Source organism: Eleutherodactylus coqui, chromosome 10 (assembly GCF_035609145.1).
Source record: "Eleutherodactylus coqui strain aEleCoq1 chromosome 10, aEleCoq1.hap1, whole genome shotgun sequence".
Classification (NCBI taxonomy): domain Eukaryota; kingdom Metazoa; phylum Chordata; class Amphibia; order Anura; family Eleutherodactylidae; genus Eleutherodactylus; species Eleutherodactylus coqui.
This window is the reverse complement of record NC_089846.1, coordinates 103,221,346-103,239,727: the sequence shown is the minus strand read 5'-3', so window position 1 is coordinate 103,239,727 and position 18,382 is coordinate 103,221,346. Positions and strand designations below refer to the sequence as shown.

Sequence of the window (18,382 nt, the reverse complement as noted above, 5' to 3'; positions counted from 1 at the left end):
AAAACATTTTTTTAATCTCATAAAAATTTCTGCTGTACGCTGTAGAGAAAACCATTCCCTTACTAATATTTCCTTTTTTGCTTATACATTTATCCTTAAGTAGCTCTTCCCTGCTGACTGTTTCTATTTTAGTACATGCCTCATTCAATAATGGCTGTTTGTAACCTCTCTGATACAGCCTATTTTTGATGTCCATTTTTGCTGCATTAAATGAGACATCATCAGAGCAAGATCTTTTTGCTCGTATGAGTTCCCCTACGGGAATAGCTTTGATAGTGTGTCTAGGGTGACCACTATTTGCATGTAGTATGGTGTTACCCGCTGTTATTTTTCTGTATAATTTGGTCTCTATTCCTTTAATACAATCACCTCTTAGGGTTAAATCCAGAAATGGTACTTCCACGTCACTATGCGTTACAGTGAACTGTAAATTGACAGAATTATTGTTGATATAATTTTCAAACTGACTGATTTGTTCGTGCACCCCATTTCGTTCCAGGCCCTTATTCCAGATAATTATTATATCGTCAATGTATCTCGCATACCACACCATGCGATCAACAAAGGGATTATTATGACTGAAAATAAAGGAATCTTCCCACCAACTCATAAAGAGATTGGCTATAACCGGAGAAAATTTAGATCCCATCGGGGCTCCAGAAATTTGCAAGAAAAATTGTTGATCAAAAGAGAAAAAATTATGCGTTAACAAAAATTCCGTAGATAGCAAAATAAATTCCTTCAGCTCATTACTGTAATTACTAAAATTCTGTAAATGAAATAGCTTTATCATCCAATATGCCAAACTCTTTTTCCCATATGCAACAACTTGTCAAGTTCCTTTGAACAACCCTGTAGTGGATTAGTATCAATTTTTTTATATATATCAGTATTATTCAATATGTTTTTGACAAGACTTGCATAGAGGTCAGAGTCCAGCAATACTATATTACCACCCTTATCAGATTTACGTATCACTAGATTTTTATTCTCCATAAATTCCTTCAAACCGATTTTTTCTCTAAAAGTGAGATTATCTTTCTTCTTTTTTCTATGTGCGTTGGTTTCTTTGATTTTAAAAAGTTCTTTTTCTATGGCCAGTTGAAAATCATCCATGTGTTTTGTTCTAGCACTCAGGGGGTAAAAGCTTGGATTGGGGACATGGAAACTGATCTTATTCACATTTTTTATGTCATCCAATCCGCTTGCACCTTCTTTTTCCAACTCCGTTAAATCTTTGGTTGCCAAAATTTCTTTAAAGGTACAGTCTTCAAATTCATTTATATATTGATAGTTAGAAGAGATATCCTGTGAGTTCATATTTCTGCTCCAGACCTTATTGGAGAAGTGTCTCTTAACAGTCAAAGATCTAATAAACCTGTTTACATCCAATAATGTGTCAAATAAAGAAAAGTCATTTTCGGGAGAAAAACTTAAACCTTTGTTCAAAATAATATTATAAAGATGGAAGAGAACATCATGTATATAAAGAAAAATAAATTGGAAAGAGACAGAAAGGATTATGACACAAATAATGTTTATAACTGGACCAATAAACGCATGTATAGAGGAGAATTCAGACCTATACTGAAACGTAACAACAAAGATAAAAAAAGAAAATATAACAAAGTCACATTTTCCACAACTGACACTGAAGGACACACTACAGAAAGAGATTCGTCCAGCTGTAGCATGTCAAGTCCAGAACCCGGTATATCCGGTATGAGCATGAGAAAGAAAATGCAAAAAAACGATGCAACCATAAGCAAAAGATATCCCAGCAGGAATCGGAGGATGTGAATAAGAATGTTATTGTTCTAACACCGTTTATTGTTTCAGAACAACAAATATGTCTTTTGAACAAAGGTTTAAGTTTTTCTCCCGAAAATGACTTTTCTTTATTTGACACATTATTGGATGTAAACAGGTTTATTAGATCTTTGACTGTTAAGAGACACTTCTCCAATAAGGTCTGGAGCAGAAATATGAACTCACAGGATATCTCTTCTAACTATCAATATATAAATGAATTTGAAGACTGTACCTTTAAAGAAATTTTGGCAACCAAAGATTTAACAGAGTTGGAAAAAGAAGGTGCAAGCGGATTGGATGACATAAAAAATGTGAATAAGATCAGTTTCCATGTCCCCAATCCAAGCTTTTACCCCCTGAGTGCTAGAACAAAACACATGGATGATTTTCAACTGGCCATAGAAAAAGAACTTTTTAAAATCAAAGAAACCAACGCACATAGAAAAAAGAAGAAAGATAATCTCACTTTTAGAGAAAAAATCGGTTTGAAGGAATTTATGGAGAATAAAAATCTAGTGATACGTAAATCTGATAAGGGTGGTAATATAGTTTTGCTGGACTCTGACCTCTATGCAAGTCTTGTCAAAAACATATTGAATAATACTGATATATATAAAAAAATTGATACTAATCCACTACAGGGTTGTTCAAAGGAACTTGACAAGTTGTTGCATATGGGAAAAGAGTTTGGCATATTGGATGATAAAGCTATTTCATATTTGTCTCCCCCTAATCCAGTCATGGCTTTATTCCATGGCCTTCCTAAAATCCATAAGGGAATATTCCCGCCTCCATTGCGACCGATAGTTGCAGGGATCGGCTCACCCTGTGAGCATTTAAGCTCGTGGGTGGACCGATCCCTGCAACCGTTGGTATATAGAACCCCGGGTTTTTTGAGAGACAGTAAGCATGTAATACAAAAGTTGCAAAATATGAAGTGGAATGTTGACTTGTGTTGGATCTTATGTGATGTCAAGGATCTGTATTCTTGCATACCACACCATGCGGCCATAGAAGCAGTACGTTTTCATTTACAGAATTTTAGTAATTACAGTAATGAGCTGAAGGAATTTATTTTGCTATGTACGGAATTTTTGTTAACGCATAATTTTTTCTCTTTTGATCAACAATTTTTCTTGCAAATTTCTGGAGCCCCAATGGGATCTAAATTTTCTCCGGTTATAGCCAATCTCTTTATGAGTTGGTGGGAAGATTCCTTTATTTTCAGTCATAATAATCCCTTTGTTGATCGCATGGTGTGGTATGCGAGATACATTGACGATATAATAATTATCTGGAATAAGGGCCTGGAACGAAATGGGGTGCACAAACAAATCAGTCAGTTTGAAAATTATATCAACAATAATTCTGTCAATTTACAGTTTACTGTAACGCATAGTGACGTGGAAGTACCATTCCTGGATTTAACCCTAAGAGGTGATTGTATTAAAGGAATAGAGACCAAATTATACAGAAAAATAACAGCGGGTAACACCATACTACATGCAAATAGTGGTCACCCTAGACACACTATCAAAGCTATTCCCGTAGGGGAACTCATACGAGCAAAAAGAACTTGCTCTGATGATGTCTCATTTAATGCAGCAAAAATGGACATCAAAAATAGGCTGTATCAGAGAGGTTACAAACAGCCATTATTGAATGAGGCATGTACTAAAATAGAAACAGTCAGCAGGGAAGAGCTACTTAAGGATAAATGTATAAGCAAAAAAGGAAATATTAGTAAGGGAATGGTTTTCTCTACAGCGTACAGCAGAAATTTTTATGAGATTAAAAAAATGTTTTTCAAATTTTTGCCTGTTTTAAGACAAGATGATATTGTTGATGAGATATTGAATGAGGGAATCAAGTGTGTTGCAAAAATAAGTAAAAATTTGGGAGATCTGATAGCACCTAGCACTTTTTCCTCCAGTCAGGGAAAACCGCAATGGATGAAATTTCAAGGTTTTTTCCGCTGCGGCAATTCTAGATGTACCGTATGCCATTTAACTGATAGCAGAAAAACTTTTTCTGACAGCGACAATAATAAAGAGTATAAAATTTGCAATTATATTAACTGCAACACTATTAATGTAGTATATATGATTCAATGCAGAGAGTGTAATTTGAATTATATAGGTTGCACTACACGAAAGTTGAAGACCCGAATCAATGAACACATCCGTAACATCAAAAAGGATAATGTGAACAGTTCAGGTGTGGTTAAACACTTTTGTGATAAGCATAAAGGTAGTTTAAATACTTTCTCATTCTTTGGAATTGAAAAGGTCGTAAATAAAAAGAAAGGAACAATCAACCCGGATAAAGTGTTTAAAAGAGAAGCGTTCTGGATATTAAATTTAAATACAAGATTCCCTAAAGGAATGAATTATAAAACGGACCTTTTATACATTTATTAGGTATAATAATTATTATTCATCAAGTAACACATATTTATTCCAGCATGATTTCATTATGCTGGAAGTGTATGGTGTAGCGTTATTGATTACTATATATCGCTGGTAGTAACATTCCATACTAGTAATTTGTGTCTTGATTTAATGTTGCTGTCAGAAATGTTATTTTCCTTTTGTTTCTATAACAATGATGTATTGATTTCATACTTTACTCTTTTCAGTGGAGCGCTCAGTATATGTATATGAATATGCTATTCTTATATACCATATAATATGTCATGCATATATAAAATGATCAGGGCAAGTTCCTGCAGGAGGAACTAGCTCTGGTAATTGAAGTAACAGATTGCCATGGGTTAATTGCACATGTGTTTTTAATTCACTTATTTTCACTAAACCTTTTTAAGGTTTGCACAATGCATTTGTTAGTCAGAGGTGAACAAGGTTTCATAACCGAAACGCGTTCTCTGTATCATTCAAGCACCATAAGAAAATAAAAAGCAAGTTTTTCCACAAAAAGCTGTACTCCTGCAATTGGATTGTTTTGCGTCTGTCAGAGCCAGAAGTAGCTGGATGGCAATCAGCTTGTGAGTATACTTGCTAGCGGAACTGAGGTGTGCAGCACATGAAGACAAGGTGGGACTCTTTATTGTTTGCTTCTTGATTAAAAAAGCACGCGCCAAAAACCACATCCATTCTATTAAAACCTCTAATGGATCGTAGGCCACGTCCTCGGAGGAAATCGCAAAAGCTTTCCATCAATACTACTCTGACCTTTATAACATAAGACAACAAAAAAAACCCTCTCCCGAAGAAGACGACGAATTAGAAAAAAAGACCGATACTTTCCTACGCCAAGCCCATCTTCCTAAGCTAGACAACGAACAAGCAGAATCCCTGATGGTCCCTGTCTCCCGGGAAGAAGTCGAGCTTCTCCTAAAATCCTGCCCAAAGGGCAAAAGTCAGGCCCGGACGGCCTAAGCCTCCTGTACTATAACTCTTTCAAGCAAATTCTTGTGCCCAGACTCACTGATCTCTTCAATGCCCTCTTACAAGGGGCCCCACTCCCCAAACAATCCCTGGAAGCCCACATTACCTTACTACACAAAGATAACAAAAGCCCTGAATCATGCGGCAGCTACCCCCCAATCTCTCTTCTAAACTTCGACTTGAAACTGTGGGCTAAGCTCCTAGCCAAAAGGCTTGAAAGCTTCTTGCCATCCCTGATCAATGAAGAACAGACGGGGTTTGTGAGTGGGAGGGAAGGCAGAGACAACAGTAGAAGAATCCTCCATGCAATCCGGTACGCTCATAAATCTAAAATACCCTTACTCCTGGTCGGAACTGATGCCGAAAAGGCTTTTGACCGGGTAGACTGGGGCTACATGAAGAAAACCTTACTCCACTTTAACATCCCTCAGACTTTTGTCACTGCCATCTTTTCCCTATACGCTTCCCCAAACGCCAGACTAAAAATCAATGAGATCCTATCCCCAGCTTTCGATATTAAAAACGGCACCCATCAGGGATGCCCCCTATCTCCCTCCCTATTCGTGTTGGCACTGGAACCTTTTCTCCAGTCGATCAGACTGGACCCGGAAATCCATGGCTTGGAATGGGGAAAACATTCCCTGTCCTCCGCGGCCTTCGCCGATGACATAGTATTCCTAATTACTAACCCGGAGAATGGACTAGCTAAACTAGAAACCGCGCTCATCAATTATGGGACATTGTCTAATTTCAAAATTAATTTTACTAAGTCCACTGTTTTAAATGTCTCAATTTTGGAGGCGCGTTATAAAGCTAATACAGAAAAATCACCTTTCAACTGGGCTGATAACTCAATGGATTTCCTGGGTATAAAATTGACTAAAAGAATAGAGGATCTCTACCAAGCGAACTTCCCCCCACTAATTGGCCACATTAAAAACCTCCTTAGGAACTATGATATTCCTCTAATATCTTGGTTCGGGAGAAAAAAACATCTTAAAGACTTACACTCTCCCAATAATCCTATACAAAATTAGAATGCTCCCAATCCATATTCCGAGGAGCTTCCTTAAAACATTAAGCTCAATCTTCTCTGGATTTGTCTGGAGGAATAAAAGGCCTAGATTGGCCTACAGCCTCATGACTAAAAGAAGAACAGAAGGAGGCATAGATCTCCCCAACGTCGCTGATTTCTATGAAGCTTCCCAATTAGGATATTGGATGGATCTGGCATCCCCAACAAAAGACAAAATATTATCCACACTAGTAGAAGCCTCGGAGGGAAGATCTTGCCTGAAAGACCTGTGGTTTCCTTCGAACATTAGATGCAGATCCAAGAGTTTTAACCCTCTCATTAGGGGTCCTTGTGAGATTTGGTCTAAGCTAAGGGATTCCTTGGCTCCAATCCCATCCCCATGCACCCCCATGAGAGCCATCCCTAACCTTCTAAACATCTCAGATGACCCTGCCTCCCACTCAGTGTGGGAGAAATTTAAGGAAGTTAAGATAGGAGCCTTACAAACACTAGCCCATAAAAACACAGACGAAATCTTAAACGACCTCCTCCCTGGGCATAACTTCTCATTCCTGCAACAGATCTACATCAAAAGAACCATAGCGTGCTTCCTTAAAAAATTCAACTCAACCAGGCCACTTACAAGCTTTGAAAAAATCCTGACAGATAATAACCCCAAATCTAGGAAAATTTCATATATACGAAAACAAATCATTACAAAACCCTTCCATACCAAACCCAATTTTCTCCTTTCTTGGGAAAAAGAGCTGGGCATCTCCCTTTCACCGTCCGATATTAAAATAATTCTGAACACCTCATACGGCATCTCACCCTGCATAATAGCCCAAGAAAGCCACTACAAGCTGCTGGTAAGGTGGTACAAAACCCCCCAGTGGTTGGCCGCCTATAACGTAACCCCACACGGGAAATGCTGGAGATGCGAGAGCGACGTCGGTTCTTATTCCCACATTTGGTGGAGCTGCCCGGTCCTGGCCCCCTTCTGGACAGAGGTGGAGGTGACTTTACAAAAATTTGTACCCGGAATATCTATCTCCCCGGAAATGTTATTCCTCTGGAAACCGTCTAAAGAATTCCATCCTAAGAGGAACCCACTCATTGCCTTCCTTTTGGACGCTGCCAAAGCATTAATCCCACTACTGTGGTTACAAAAGATCCCCCCTACACTAAATCAGTGGATGGAAAAAGTGGACGCCATTGCTAACCTAGAGGAGCTCTCCAGTTGGGCCAATGGTTCTCATGAAAAGTTCTGGAACACCTGGGGTCCTTGGAGACAGCTGAGGACCACATGATGGGTCCTATGGATCTGGGGCCTCTCACGGAGGGACGACACTCTCCAACCTCCATCATACCATACCAGATCGAATCCCCCCCCCGGGGGGGGGGGGGCGTCCCGAAGCTCGGGACTATGGTGAGCAAAACACATACGTGGTGGCATGGAGTCCCCTACACCCGCTTAGTCGCTCTAGTTAATACAGACCTCCGCCACCCCCTCCGTATATGGTTGGGACTGACCCCCCCTCACTCCACAATGAGTGGCATTCAAGATGGCCAACTTATCTCTCGCCCATGAAAAAGACCTAATATACACACAGAATAACCAGACCGTAACTGGAGCTTGGTAACAGCTATATATTGATCCTACAATAACCCCCCCTCCCTTTTTTTTTTTTTTTTAATTAACCCTCCCCCCCTCTGTCTGTCCCCTTTCCTGCCTACCCCCCCCTACACCTATTTTAGAGTTCGTTGTGGTCCCGAAGTTAAGACGAATTTGTCTGCTGTGATAAATCACACGCCACGTTCTCTCTTATGGACATTAGACTGTTCTAACCCGCTTGCATCAAAAAGAAAAGACAGGTTCCCTCATCGGACCGAAAGAAGAAACCTCAACAGTGTCACACCTATGGAACTTTCCTTACATCCGACTTGGAACTTTGTCGACCCTATTGCTTCAGTTCTGACCTACCGGGGATGCAAATTGTAGCAGAAAAAATTTTGATTTATAAAAAAAAAAGTATAGGGAGACCCCAGTAACATTTCTGTAGCAAAGTTATAGGCAGACCCCTGCAACATTTCTGTAGGAAGAGTATAGGCGGACCCCAGTAACATTTCTATACCAAGAGTATAGGTGGACCTCAGTAACATTTCTGTAGCAAAGTTATAGGCAGACCCCTGCAACATTTCTGTAGGAAGAGTATAGGCGGACCCCAGTAACATTTCTATACCAAGAGTATAGGTGGACCCCAGTAACATTTCAGTAGAAAAAAAAATAAAGGCGAACCCCTGTAACACTTCCGTAGCCGGAGTGTTGGCGGACCCCAGTGACATTCTGTAGCAAAACTATAGGGAGACCCCAGTAACATTTCTGTAGCAAGAGCATAGGCGGAACCCCAGTAACATTTCTGTAGCAAGAGCATAGGCGGAACCCCAGTAACATTTCTGTAGCAAAAGTATTGGTGAACCCCTCAAACCATTCAGTAGAAACGGCATAGGCGGACCTCAGTAACATTTCTGTAGCAAGAGTATAGGCGGGCCCCAGTAAGATTTCTGTAGCAAAAGTATACGGAGACCCCTGTAACATTTCTGTAGCAAAAGTATAGGCAGACCCCTGCCACATTTCTGTAGTAAAAGTATAGGGAGACCCCAGTAACATTTCTGTGGGAAAAGTATAGGCAGACCCCAGTAACATTTCTGTAGCAAAGTTATAGGCAGACCCCTGCAACATTTCTGTAGGAAGAGTAGAGGCGGACCCCAGTAACATTTCTATAGCAAGAGTATAGGTGGACCTCAGTAACATTTCTGTAACAAAAGTATAGGCGGACCCCAGTAACATTTCTATAGCAGGAGTATAGGTGGACCTCAGTAACATTTCTGTAGCAAAAGTATAGGCGGACCCCAGTAACATTTCTATAGAAAAAAAATATAGGCGAACCCCTGTAACATTTCCGTAGCAAAAGTATCGGCGGACCCCAGTGACATTCTGTAGCAAAAGTATAGGGAGACCCCAGTAACATTTTTGTAGCAAGAGTATAGGTGGACCCCAGTAACATTTTTGTAGCAAAACTATAGGCGAATCCCTAGTAACATTTCTATAGCAAGAGTATAGGCGGACCCCAGTAACATTTCTGTAGAAAAAAAAATATAGGCGAACCCCTGTAGCATTTCTGTAGCAAGACTATCGGCGAACCCCAGTGGCATTTTGTAGCAAAAGTATAAGGAGACTCCAGTAACATTTCTGTAGCAAGAATAAAAGTGGACCCTAGTAATATTTCTGTAGCAAAAGTATAGGCGGACCGCAGTAACATTTCTATAGCAAGAGTATAGGTGGACCCCAGTAACATTTCTGTAGAAAAAAATATATAGGCGAACCCGTGTAAAACTTCCGTAGCAAGAGTATCGGCGGACCCCAGTGACATTCTGTAGCAAGAGTATAGGCGAACCCCTCAAACCATTCAGTAGAAACTGCATAGGTGAACCTCAGTAACATTCCTGTAGCAAAAGTATAGGCGGACTCCAGTAACATTTCTATAGCAAGAGTATAGGTGGACCCCAGTAAGATTTCTGTAGAAAAAAAAATATAGGCAAACCCTTGTAACATTTCCGTAGCAAGAGTATCAGCGGACCCCATTCTGAAGGAAATGTATAGGGAGAGCCCAGTAACATTTCTGTAGCAAGAATAAAGGCGGACCCCAGTAACATTTCTGTAGCAAGAGTATAGGCGAACCCCTCAAACCATTCAGCAGAAACTGCATAGGCGAACCTCAGTAACATTCCTGTAGCAAGAGTAAAGGTGGACCCCAGTAACATTTCTGTAGAAAAAAAAAAAATAGGCAAACCCTTGTAACATTTCCGTAGCAAGAGTATCGGCGGACCCCATTCTGTAGCAAATGTATAGGGAGAGCCCAGTAACATTTCTGTAGCAAGAATATAGGCAGACCCCAGTAACATTTCTGTAGAAAAGTATAGGCAGACCCCAGTAACATTTCTGTAGCAAAGTTATAGGCAGACACCTGTAACATTTCTGTAGGAAGAGTATAGGTGGACCTCAGTAACATTTCTGTAGCAAGAGTATAGGCCGACCACTGTAACATTTATGTAGCAGAAGTATAGGCAGACCCCTGTAACATTTCTTTATCAAGAGTGTAGGCGAACCCCTGAAACATTGGTGTACCAAGAGTATAGGCGAACACCTGAAAAAAATTGGTGTTCCAAGAGTACAAGTGCACCCCTGAAAGTTGCTCAAAAGCGAGGGCAAGTGAAACCCATAAACATTTTTTAAAGATATAGCTCGCTGTTGCTTAATTTGCAACAGAGCCTGGAGGCAGCCCTGTGAAAAAAATTGGTTTCTTTTAAAGTATCAATACTTTTGAAACTTTGAAAAATTGTAAAACACTTTTAAACAGAGCCTTTTGGGCCGCAGAAAAATTGGCAGTTCAGCGTGCTGACATGCTGTTTTAGGAGGAGGAGTAGTAGGAGGAGAAGTAATAATATCCGAGAGTGATTCTCCCTTTTTTTGTGGTGATAGAGGATGCATTTTTCTCCTGTTGCAGCGAAACGAATCATTAGGTTCCGCTGCTCTCCGCCGGTGGAGAAGAGGAGTCTGGGGAAATCCAGCCTTTGTTCATCTTTATGAGTAGAAGCATGTCGGCACTGGCAGTTGACAGGCGGGTACGCTTATACGTGATGATTCCCCCAGCTGCACTAAACACCCTCTCTGACAAGACGCTAGCCGCAGGGCAGGCCAGCACCTCCAGGGTGTACAGCGCAAGTTCGTGCTACTTGTCCAGCTTTTACACCCAATAGTTGTATGGAGCAGAGGCATCACAGAGGACGGTGGTATGATCGGCTACGTACTCCCTCACCATCTTTTTACAGTGCTCCCTCTGACTCAGCCTTGACTGGGGAGTGGTGACACAGTCTAGCTGGGGAGCCATAAAGCTGGCAAAGGCCTTGGAGAGTGTTCCCCTGCCTACGCTGGAAATGCTGCCTGAAACCCGCTCCTTCCCTGCTACTTGGTACTCTGAACTGCCTCTTCTGACACTAGCACTGTCAGATTGGAACTTTAGCATCACCTTTTCCACCAGGGTCCTGTGGTATTGCATCACTCTCAAACCCCTTTCCTCTTCGGGAATGAGAGTGGAAAGGTTCTCCTTATACCGTGGGTCAAGAAGGGTGTACACCCAGTAATCCGTGTTGGCCAGAATGCGTCTAACGCGAGGGTCACGGGAAAGGTAGCCTAACATGAAGTCAGCCATGTGTGCCAGGGTCCAAGTACGCAACACATCGCTGTCCTCTCACTAGGAGGATAACTTTCAGGATCCTCCTCCTCTTCAGCCCATACAAGCTGAAGAGATGAGAGGCAAGAAGCATGGGTACCTTCTGCAGTGAGGCCAGTTGTCTCTTCCCCCTCCTCCTCCTTCTCCAAAACGCGCTGAGATATAGACATGAGGGTGGTCTGACTATCAAGCGACATACTGTCATCCCCCATCTCCTGTTCCAACCGCAAAGCGTCGGCCTTTATGCTTAGCAGCGAACTTCTCAGCAGGCAAAGCAGCGGGATGGTAACGCTAATGATTGCTGCATCGCCGCTCACCATCTGGGTAGACTCCTCAAAGTTTCCAAAGACCTGGCAGATATCTGCCATTCATGCCTACTTCTCAGTCATGAATTGCGGAGGCTGACTACCACTCCGCCGCCCATGTTGCAGCTGGTATTCCACTATTGCTCTACGCTGCATGTACAGCCTGGCCAACATGTGCAGCATAGAATTCCAGCGTTTGGACACGTCGCACAGCAGTCGGTGCTCTGGCAGCTGAAATAGAAGTTGCAGGGTCCTCAGGGTGGCAGTGTCCGTGGTGGACTTGCGGAAATGTGCGCAGACGTGGCGCACCTTGCCGAACAGGTCAGACAAGTGGGGGTAGTTTTTCAGAAACTGCTGAATCACCAGAGTGAAGACGTGGGCCAGGCATGGCACGTGTGTGAGGCTGCCGAGCTGCCCAGCCACCACCAGGTCACGGCTGTTGTCACACACGACCATGCCCGGTTGGAGGCTCAGCCAGAGGTCGGTCTGTTCTGTAAGACCCAGCAGCAGCTCGGGGGCCATGTGCCTCTTGTCACCTAAGCTGATTAATTTCAGCATGGCTTGTTGACGCTTGCCCACCGCTGTGCTGCCGCGCCGCACGCTACCGCCTGCTGGCGACGTGCTCACACTTCTTAATTGAGAGGTAGAGGTGGCAGAGGAGGAGGAGGGGGAGAGTTTGGAGGAGGTGGCATAAAACGCTCCAGTTACCAGCACCGAGTTAGGACATGCTATTCTGGGTGAGGGTAGGACGTGAGAGGTCCCAGGCTCTGACTCAGTCCCAGCCTCCACCAGGTTCACCCAATGTGCCGTCAGGGAGATAGAGTGGCCCTGCCCGCCAGTACTTGTCTGTGGTTAAGTGGACCTTTCCAGTAACCGCGTTGGTGAGGGCATGATTTATGTTGCGGGAGACGTGCTGGTGTAGGGCTGGGATGGCACATCGGGAAAAATAGTGGCGACTGGGGACCGAGTAGCACAGGACATGTTTTTGAAAGCCTCTGTTTCCACAAGCCTGTACGGCAGCATCTCCAGGCTGATTAGTTTGGCAATGTGCACGTTTAAAGCTTGTGCATGCGAATGGGTGGCGGCGTATTTGCGCTTTCGCTCCAACGCTTGTGTTAGCAACAGCCGAATGCTCTGCTGAGAGACGTTGCCGGATGGAGTGGAAGACGAGGGAGGAGAGGGTGTGGGTGCAGGCCAGGAGAAGCTCGTGCCTGTATCTTGGGAGGGGGATTAGATCTGTGTGGCAGGTTGGGGCACAGGGGAAGAGGCAGTGGTGTGACCCGGAGGCAGTGAATGGCCTTCGTCCCACCTTGTGGGGTGCTCGGCCAGCATATGCCTGCGCATGCTGGTGTTGGTGAGGCTGGTACTGGTAGCTTCCCGGCTGATCTTGGTGCGACACAGGTTGCACACCACTGTTCGTCGGTCATCCGTGCTCTCACTAAAAAGCATCCACATCTTTGAACACCTAGCTCTCTGCCCGGAGGATTGCTGCGAGGGGGTCCTTTGGGAAACAGTTGGGGGATTCTTCGCTCTGGCCCTGCCTCTACCCCTGGCCACTCCACTGCCTCTTCCAACCTGTCCTGCTGTTGCACTTGCCTCCCCCTCTGAAAACCTGTCCTCAGTAGGCTTAGCAAACCAGCTGAGGTCAGGCTGCTCTTCCTCTGAATCCTCATCCACAAAAAGCTCTTGAGACAGTTGCCGGAAGTCCCCAGCCTCATCACTTTCCAAATGTTGGGCATTGGTCACGACAAACTCCTCAGGTGAGAGAGGAACCATTTTTTCCCACTCATGGCAGGGACCCGGGAACAGTTCCTGGGAGTCTGCCTGCTTAGAATATGTCATTTTCATGGAGTGAGGCGGCTGGGAGGAAGGAGGAGCAGCCAGAGGATTCAGAGTTGCAGTCCCTAGGGCGGAAGTAGTGGACTGCGTAGAAGACTGGGCGGTCAATACATTGCTGGACGCGTTTTTTGCCATCCACAACAGGACCTGCTCGCACTGCTCTGTTTGTAATAAAGGTCTACCACGCGGACCTGTAAATTGGGATATGAAGCTTGGGAGCCCAGAAACTTGTCTCTTTCCTAACCCCGCAGCAGCCGGCTGTGATTCACCATGCCCAGGAACTCAGCCTGTGCCCATACCTTTACTTGGACGCCCGCGTCCGCATCCTCGACCCTTACCCCTACTCCTCATCATGGCGGATTAAGAATAAAACTGGCCCCAAATAAATTACTCCACTGTACAGCACTGACAACTGTGGCTTAATTCACCGCACACAAAGACTTGTAGATAGTGGAGGCTCTATGCTGTGACTTGAAAAAATTAACCCTCTGTCTTGCGCTGATACCTTGGGGTAATTTACTACTCGCAGAGACTTGTAGATAAGAGAGGCTGTATAGTGTGGGAGAAGACTCTAAAGCCAGCGGATAGTGCTGGTAACTGCGGCTATCTCAAACCCACCATGGAAAGGTTATTGTGAGACGCTCTGCACAGCGGCAGAGCTGAAATACTTTGCAGTGGCCCAGAAAATATTACAGTACTGTTTAGCAGTGCAGTGAGACCTCTGTATAACTGAAATAGTTTGCAGTAGGCTAGGAAACGTTAGAGTGCAGTTTCACGGTGAGAACTGGTTGTAGGGCACTGCAGGCTGAGAACACTATTACGGAAATGCGGGGAACAGGCCTAGATGCGTAATACAAAAGTTGGTGCACTACTGCTCCCAGCCAGCCACAACTCTAAAGCACACAGTCAGATGTAGCATTAAGAAGAAGCGTTGGGGTACTTGCACGGAGAATCAGGACTGTATAACTTTTCCTATAGAAGTGGCTGCATCCCTAAACTCTGCGTTATGCACTGCAGACACAGAACGGTATAACTGAAGTAGTTTGCAGTAGGCTAGGAAATGTTAAAGTGCAGTTTCACGGTGAGAGCTGGTTGTACAGCACTGCAGGCTGAGAACGCTATTACTGAAAGGCTGAGAACAGGCCTAGATGCGTAATACAAAAATTGATGCACTACTGCTCCCAGCCAGCCACAACTATAATGCACACAGTGAGATGTAGCCCTAAAAAGGACCGTTGAGGTTCTTGTACAGAGGATCAGGAGGACTGTAAAACTTTCCCTATATAAGTAGCTGCCTTATACACTCTGCCTTATGCACTGCACCCACAAAACAGTATAGCTAAAATAGTTTTTTTTTTTCTGCAGGGGTCTTTGGGCTATGGGAGTTGTAAAGCTAAAATCGCGATTGCGCAAAATCGCGACTTCGCGGTAAATCGCGATTTTGCGCGATCGCGATTTTAGCTTTATAAGTCCCATAGACCCCCTGTAGAAAAAAAAACGTGCGAATTTCGCAGTGAAAAAAAACGCTAGTGGGTGGGAGCCCTAACACTGTCCCTATATCAGCAGCAGCACTTTCCCTAATCTCTGCCAGCATGCGTCTGAGGCGAGCTGCGGGTGGGACCAGTTTAAGTACTCGGCGGTCACCTGATCGGCCCAGCCACTCACTGCTGTGTGGGGGGGTGAGGGCTGGCACGTCCCAGCAGGAAGTGGTAATGCTGTCCCTGCATGTCTATTGGCTAGAAAATGGCGCTAAACATGCAGGGAAGGAAATGCAATTGACTCGAGTACTGCGTGGTGTTCGACTCGCGTAACGAGCATCTCGAGTACTCTAATACTGGAACGAGTATCAAGCTCGGATGAGTGTGCTCGCTCATCTCTGTTCCTGATGTTGTTTCATGCATCGCGATACTGGAAAAAAATCGCGGCATGTCCTATCTTTGGGCATTCCCACAGAATGCCTTGCCCATTGTTTTCAATGGGTCTAGTAAAAACATTGCATGGTGTGCGAGGTGAACCCGAATGGAACGTGATGCAAGGTTTCCCATTGAAAACAATAAAGATCGCTACTTGACACAAAAATGCCTCACATCTACATGGACATCGCATGTTTCCGAGTGCGATATTGCGCTGAGTTTCACGGCTCAATATCATGCTTGCCCAGGTGAAATTAGCCTTAAGCTAGTTGGACATGACCATATTTTTGGGCTGTGGGCTGTCTGTGTGCTTCCATGGGCAGCATTTAGCCCCATTAAAAGCTATGGGGCTATACAGGGTGTGGATCCAGCACAATACTGCTGTCCTATACTGAAATAACAAGAACGTACTTGACCAAGAAGGCATGGATGCCTACACAATGGTATGGCACGCGGGCCCTAGGGAACCCCAGAACATGAATTTCAATTATTTGTTATGGCCCCTGTAAGAGATAGACAGTAAAACCCGATTGCAAAGTTCAAAAGAAGCTTGTGAGAAGTAAAAAAAAAATGCTTTCTGTGTCTCTCTTAGTGTCATGGGACAGCTACTATTACTGAAGTAAGGAACGTGTACTGGAAGTGGTCTCCTTCTGCTATGATAGGGGCTAGGTCATCCAGTAAAAAAAAAAGAGACACCCAAATCTGAAACCCCCAGTAGGGCATATGAAAAGAGATTATCTAAATCTGTGTGGTGAGTAAGGGGTTAAAGTGTGGGAATTGTTAGACTGACAATTTTTTCTTATCACAGATCAGTTAATAATGGTGTATGAAATTAGCAATACTGATGTATGTGATAAATATAATATGACCCTGTAAGATAAGAATGAAGTGTTACATTGAATGAGATGTAGGATGGCTGCAGTTCCCTTCACATGACTTTCCCTCCTTAGCACGTCCGACCTACCAAACCAAAAAGAAATATTCCAGATGTTTTATGAATTTCATTCCAAACAAGCGTCATCTACATAAACAGCAGCTGCTTCTACAACTGCGCTCTGCTTCTGCCCAACCCATTGCCTCCTGTCTATCACGTGGCTGTGATGTCATCCAAGGTCCTTTCAGCACGAAGAATCAGTCGGTGCACGGTAAACCTTCAGGAAATGACTCGGCGGATTGCTGGGAAGAGACTTTATTAACCAGTTCAGACTCTGAAATGAAGGAGACTTTGCTTTCATCTGAAGAGCGCAGAGATATGTAACCCATTACTTTGTATTGTACATATACGGTCACAGACATTCTGCCTCGATACAAAGTGTCATCATGGCAGGCTTTCTTAGCCCTATAAAGGAGTTGGTGCTGCATCGTAAAGCCTGCACATTAATACGGGCTTGTAAGGAGGAAGAACTACGTGTGTTACTGTCCAAGGATGAAGCCAAGAAACTTATCAGGAAAACCAGTGGGAACGTGCTAAGGCGTTGTCTTAAAGTTGCTATGGTTAACAAATATATTGGATGTATTGAAGAATTGTTAAAAGCTGGAGCCAACCCAAGGTTTCTGCTTGATAGTTGCTCTGTGTCACACATACTTTATCGTCGAGGGAATGTCAGACTCCTCCAGCTGCTGTTGGAGTATGGAGCAAGCGCAGATTCTTGTGAAGGTCGGAAATCATCTCTACTCTTGTACATTGCAGCAAACCATGGATATATTGATTGCTTTAGAATGTTACTTCTTTATGGGGCTGACCCTGATTTTAAGTGTTTCCACTATGATTTAGAAGGCTATACTCCAGATGATAGATCAGTACTAGGAATGTGTCTTGAAAAGAACTATGAAGCCCCATTTGTGGAACTTCTCATCCAGTTTGGTGCTAATATGTATTTACCTAATATACAGAAAGCCCTTCTCGAAGTTGATAATGATGCCACAAGACTTCTGGATAGAGAAAAGGGTAATGACATCTGTTTCTTCTCAATAGAGGATATTGTATGTGAAATCTGAGATAGACCGTTGCCAGAGTTGTCTGACTGCTTATTCCTCTCTCCTCACTGAGAAGACAGGCACACTTGGTCCCTTAATAGCACTATATAGCTAACAGCAACCTACCAGGTTGATAAATGCACAAAGAGTTCAGTGACTGCAGTCAAATATGATTCTATAAGCTTCAGGTAATAGATAATGCCGGGGTATTCTTTAATATACTATGGAGAGCTCCCCAAATTGCTCTTCTGTGTGGGGTCTGGAGTTCTTGCCCTGACAACTGCTTTGGTTATTTGTAATCCACAAGAAGACTAATAACTCAAATGGGTAAGAATTTTGTCAAGGGGAGAGAGTTCACATCTATTTACAACCTGGGCATCTTCTGTATATAACTATACATGTGCAGCTGGTACAAGTTAGAAATAAAGGTGAAAGCCCTCTCTGACTGACTGATAGACTGACTTACCACTAATTCTCTAACTTCCCAATGCCGTACAAACATGAAATTTGAAAGGAGCATTCTTTGGGTCGTAAATAGGAAAAGTAAATGGGTCACAACTAGATTATTCAATGCTAAGTGCAAAACTATTTGCACCCCTATGTAATGTACCTAATCTAATTCTCTAACTTCCTGGTGTCCTACAGCCATGCAATTTGGCACAAGCATTCTTTAGGTCCTAGATAGGAAAAGTAAAGAGGTCACATCTCGAAAATGCAATGCTAATTGCAAAAGTATTGGCACCCCTATAAAATGTACCTAATCTAATTCTCAAACTTCCCAGTGTCATACAAGCGTGAAATTAGGCACAAGGATCCTTTA

The 18,382-nt window shown here is 43.5% G+C and overlaps 1 protein-coding gene across 2 annotated transcripts in view; it reads left to right on the top strand.

Moving 5' to 3' along the window:
• The window catches only part of LOC136580809 (ankyrin repeat and SOCS box protein 12-like), a 157,926-nt gene that overhangs the window by 130,997 nt on the left and 8,547 nt on the right, over nucleotides 1-18,382 (top strand). The window contains exon 1 of one of the 2 annotated variants that reach the window (XM_066581665.1): nucleotides 16,691-17,533. The exons of the other annotated variant lie outside the window; for it this stretch is intronic. Coding sequence (XP_066437762.1) covers nucleotides 16,906-17,533 — 628 coding nt within the window. The 5' untranslated portion in view covers nucleotides 16,691-16,905. Of the gene's footprint in view, nucleotides 1-16,690; nucleotides 17,534-18,382 lie in introns of those variants that run through there. 2 annotated transcript variants of the gene reach the window in all.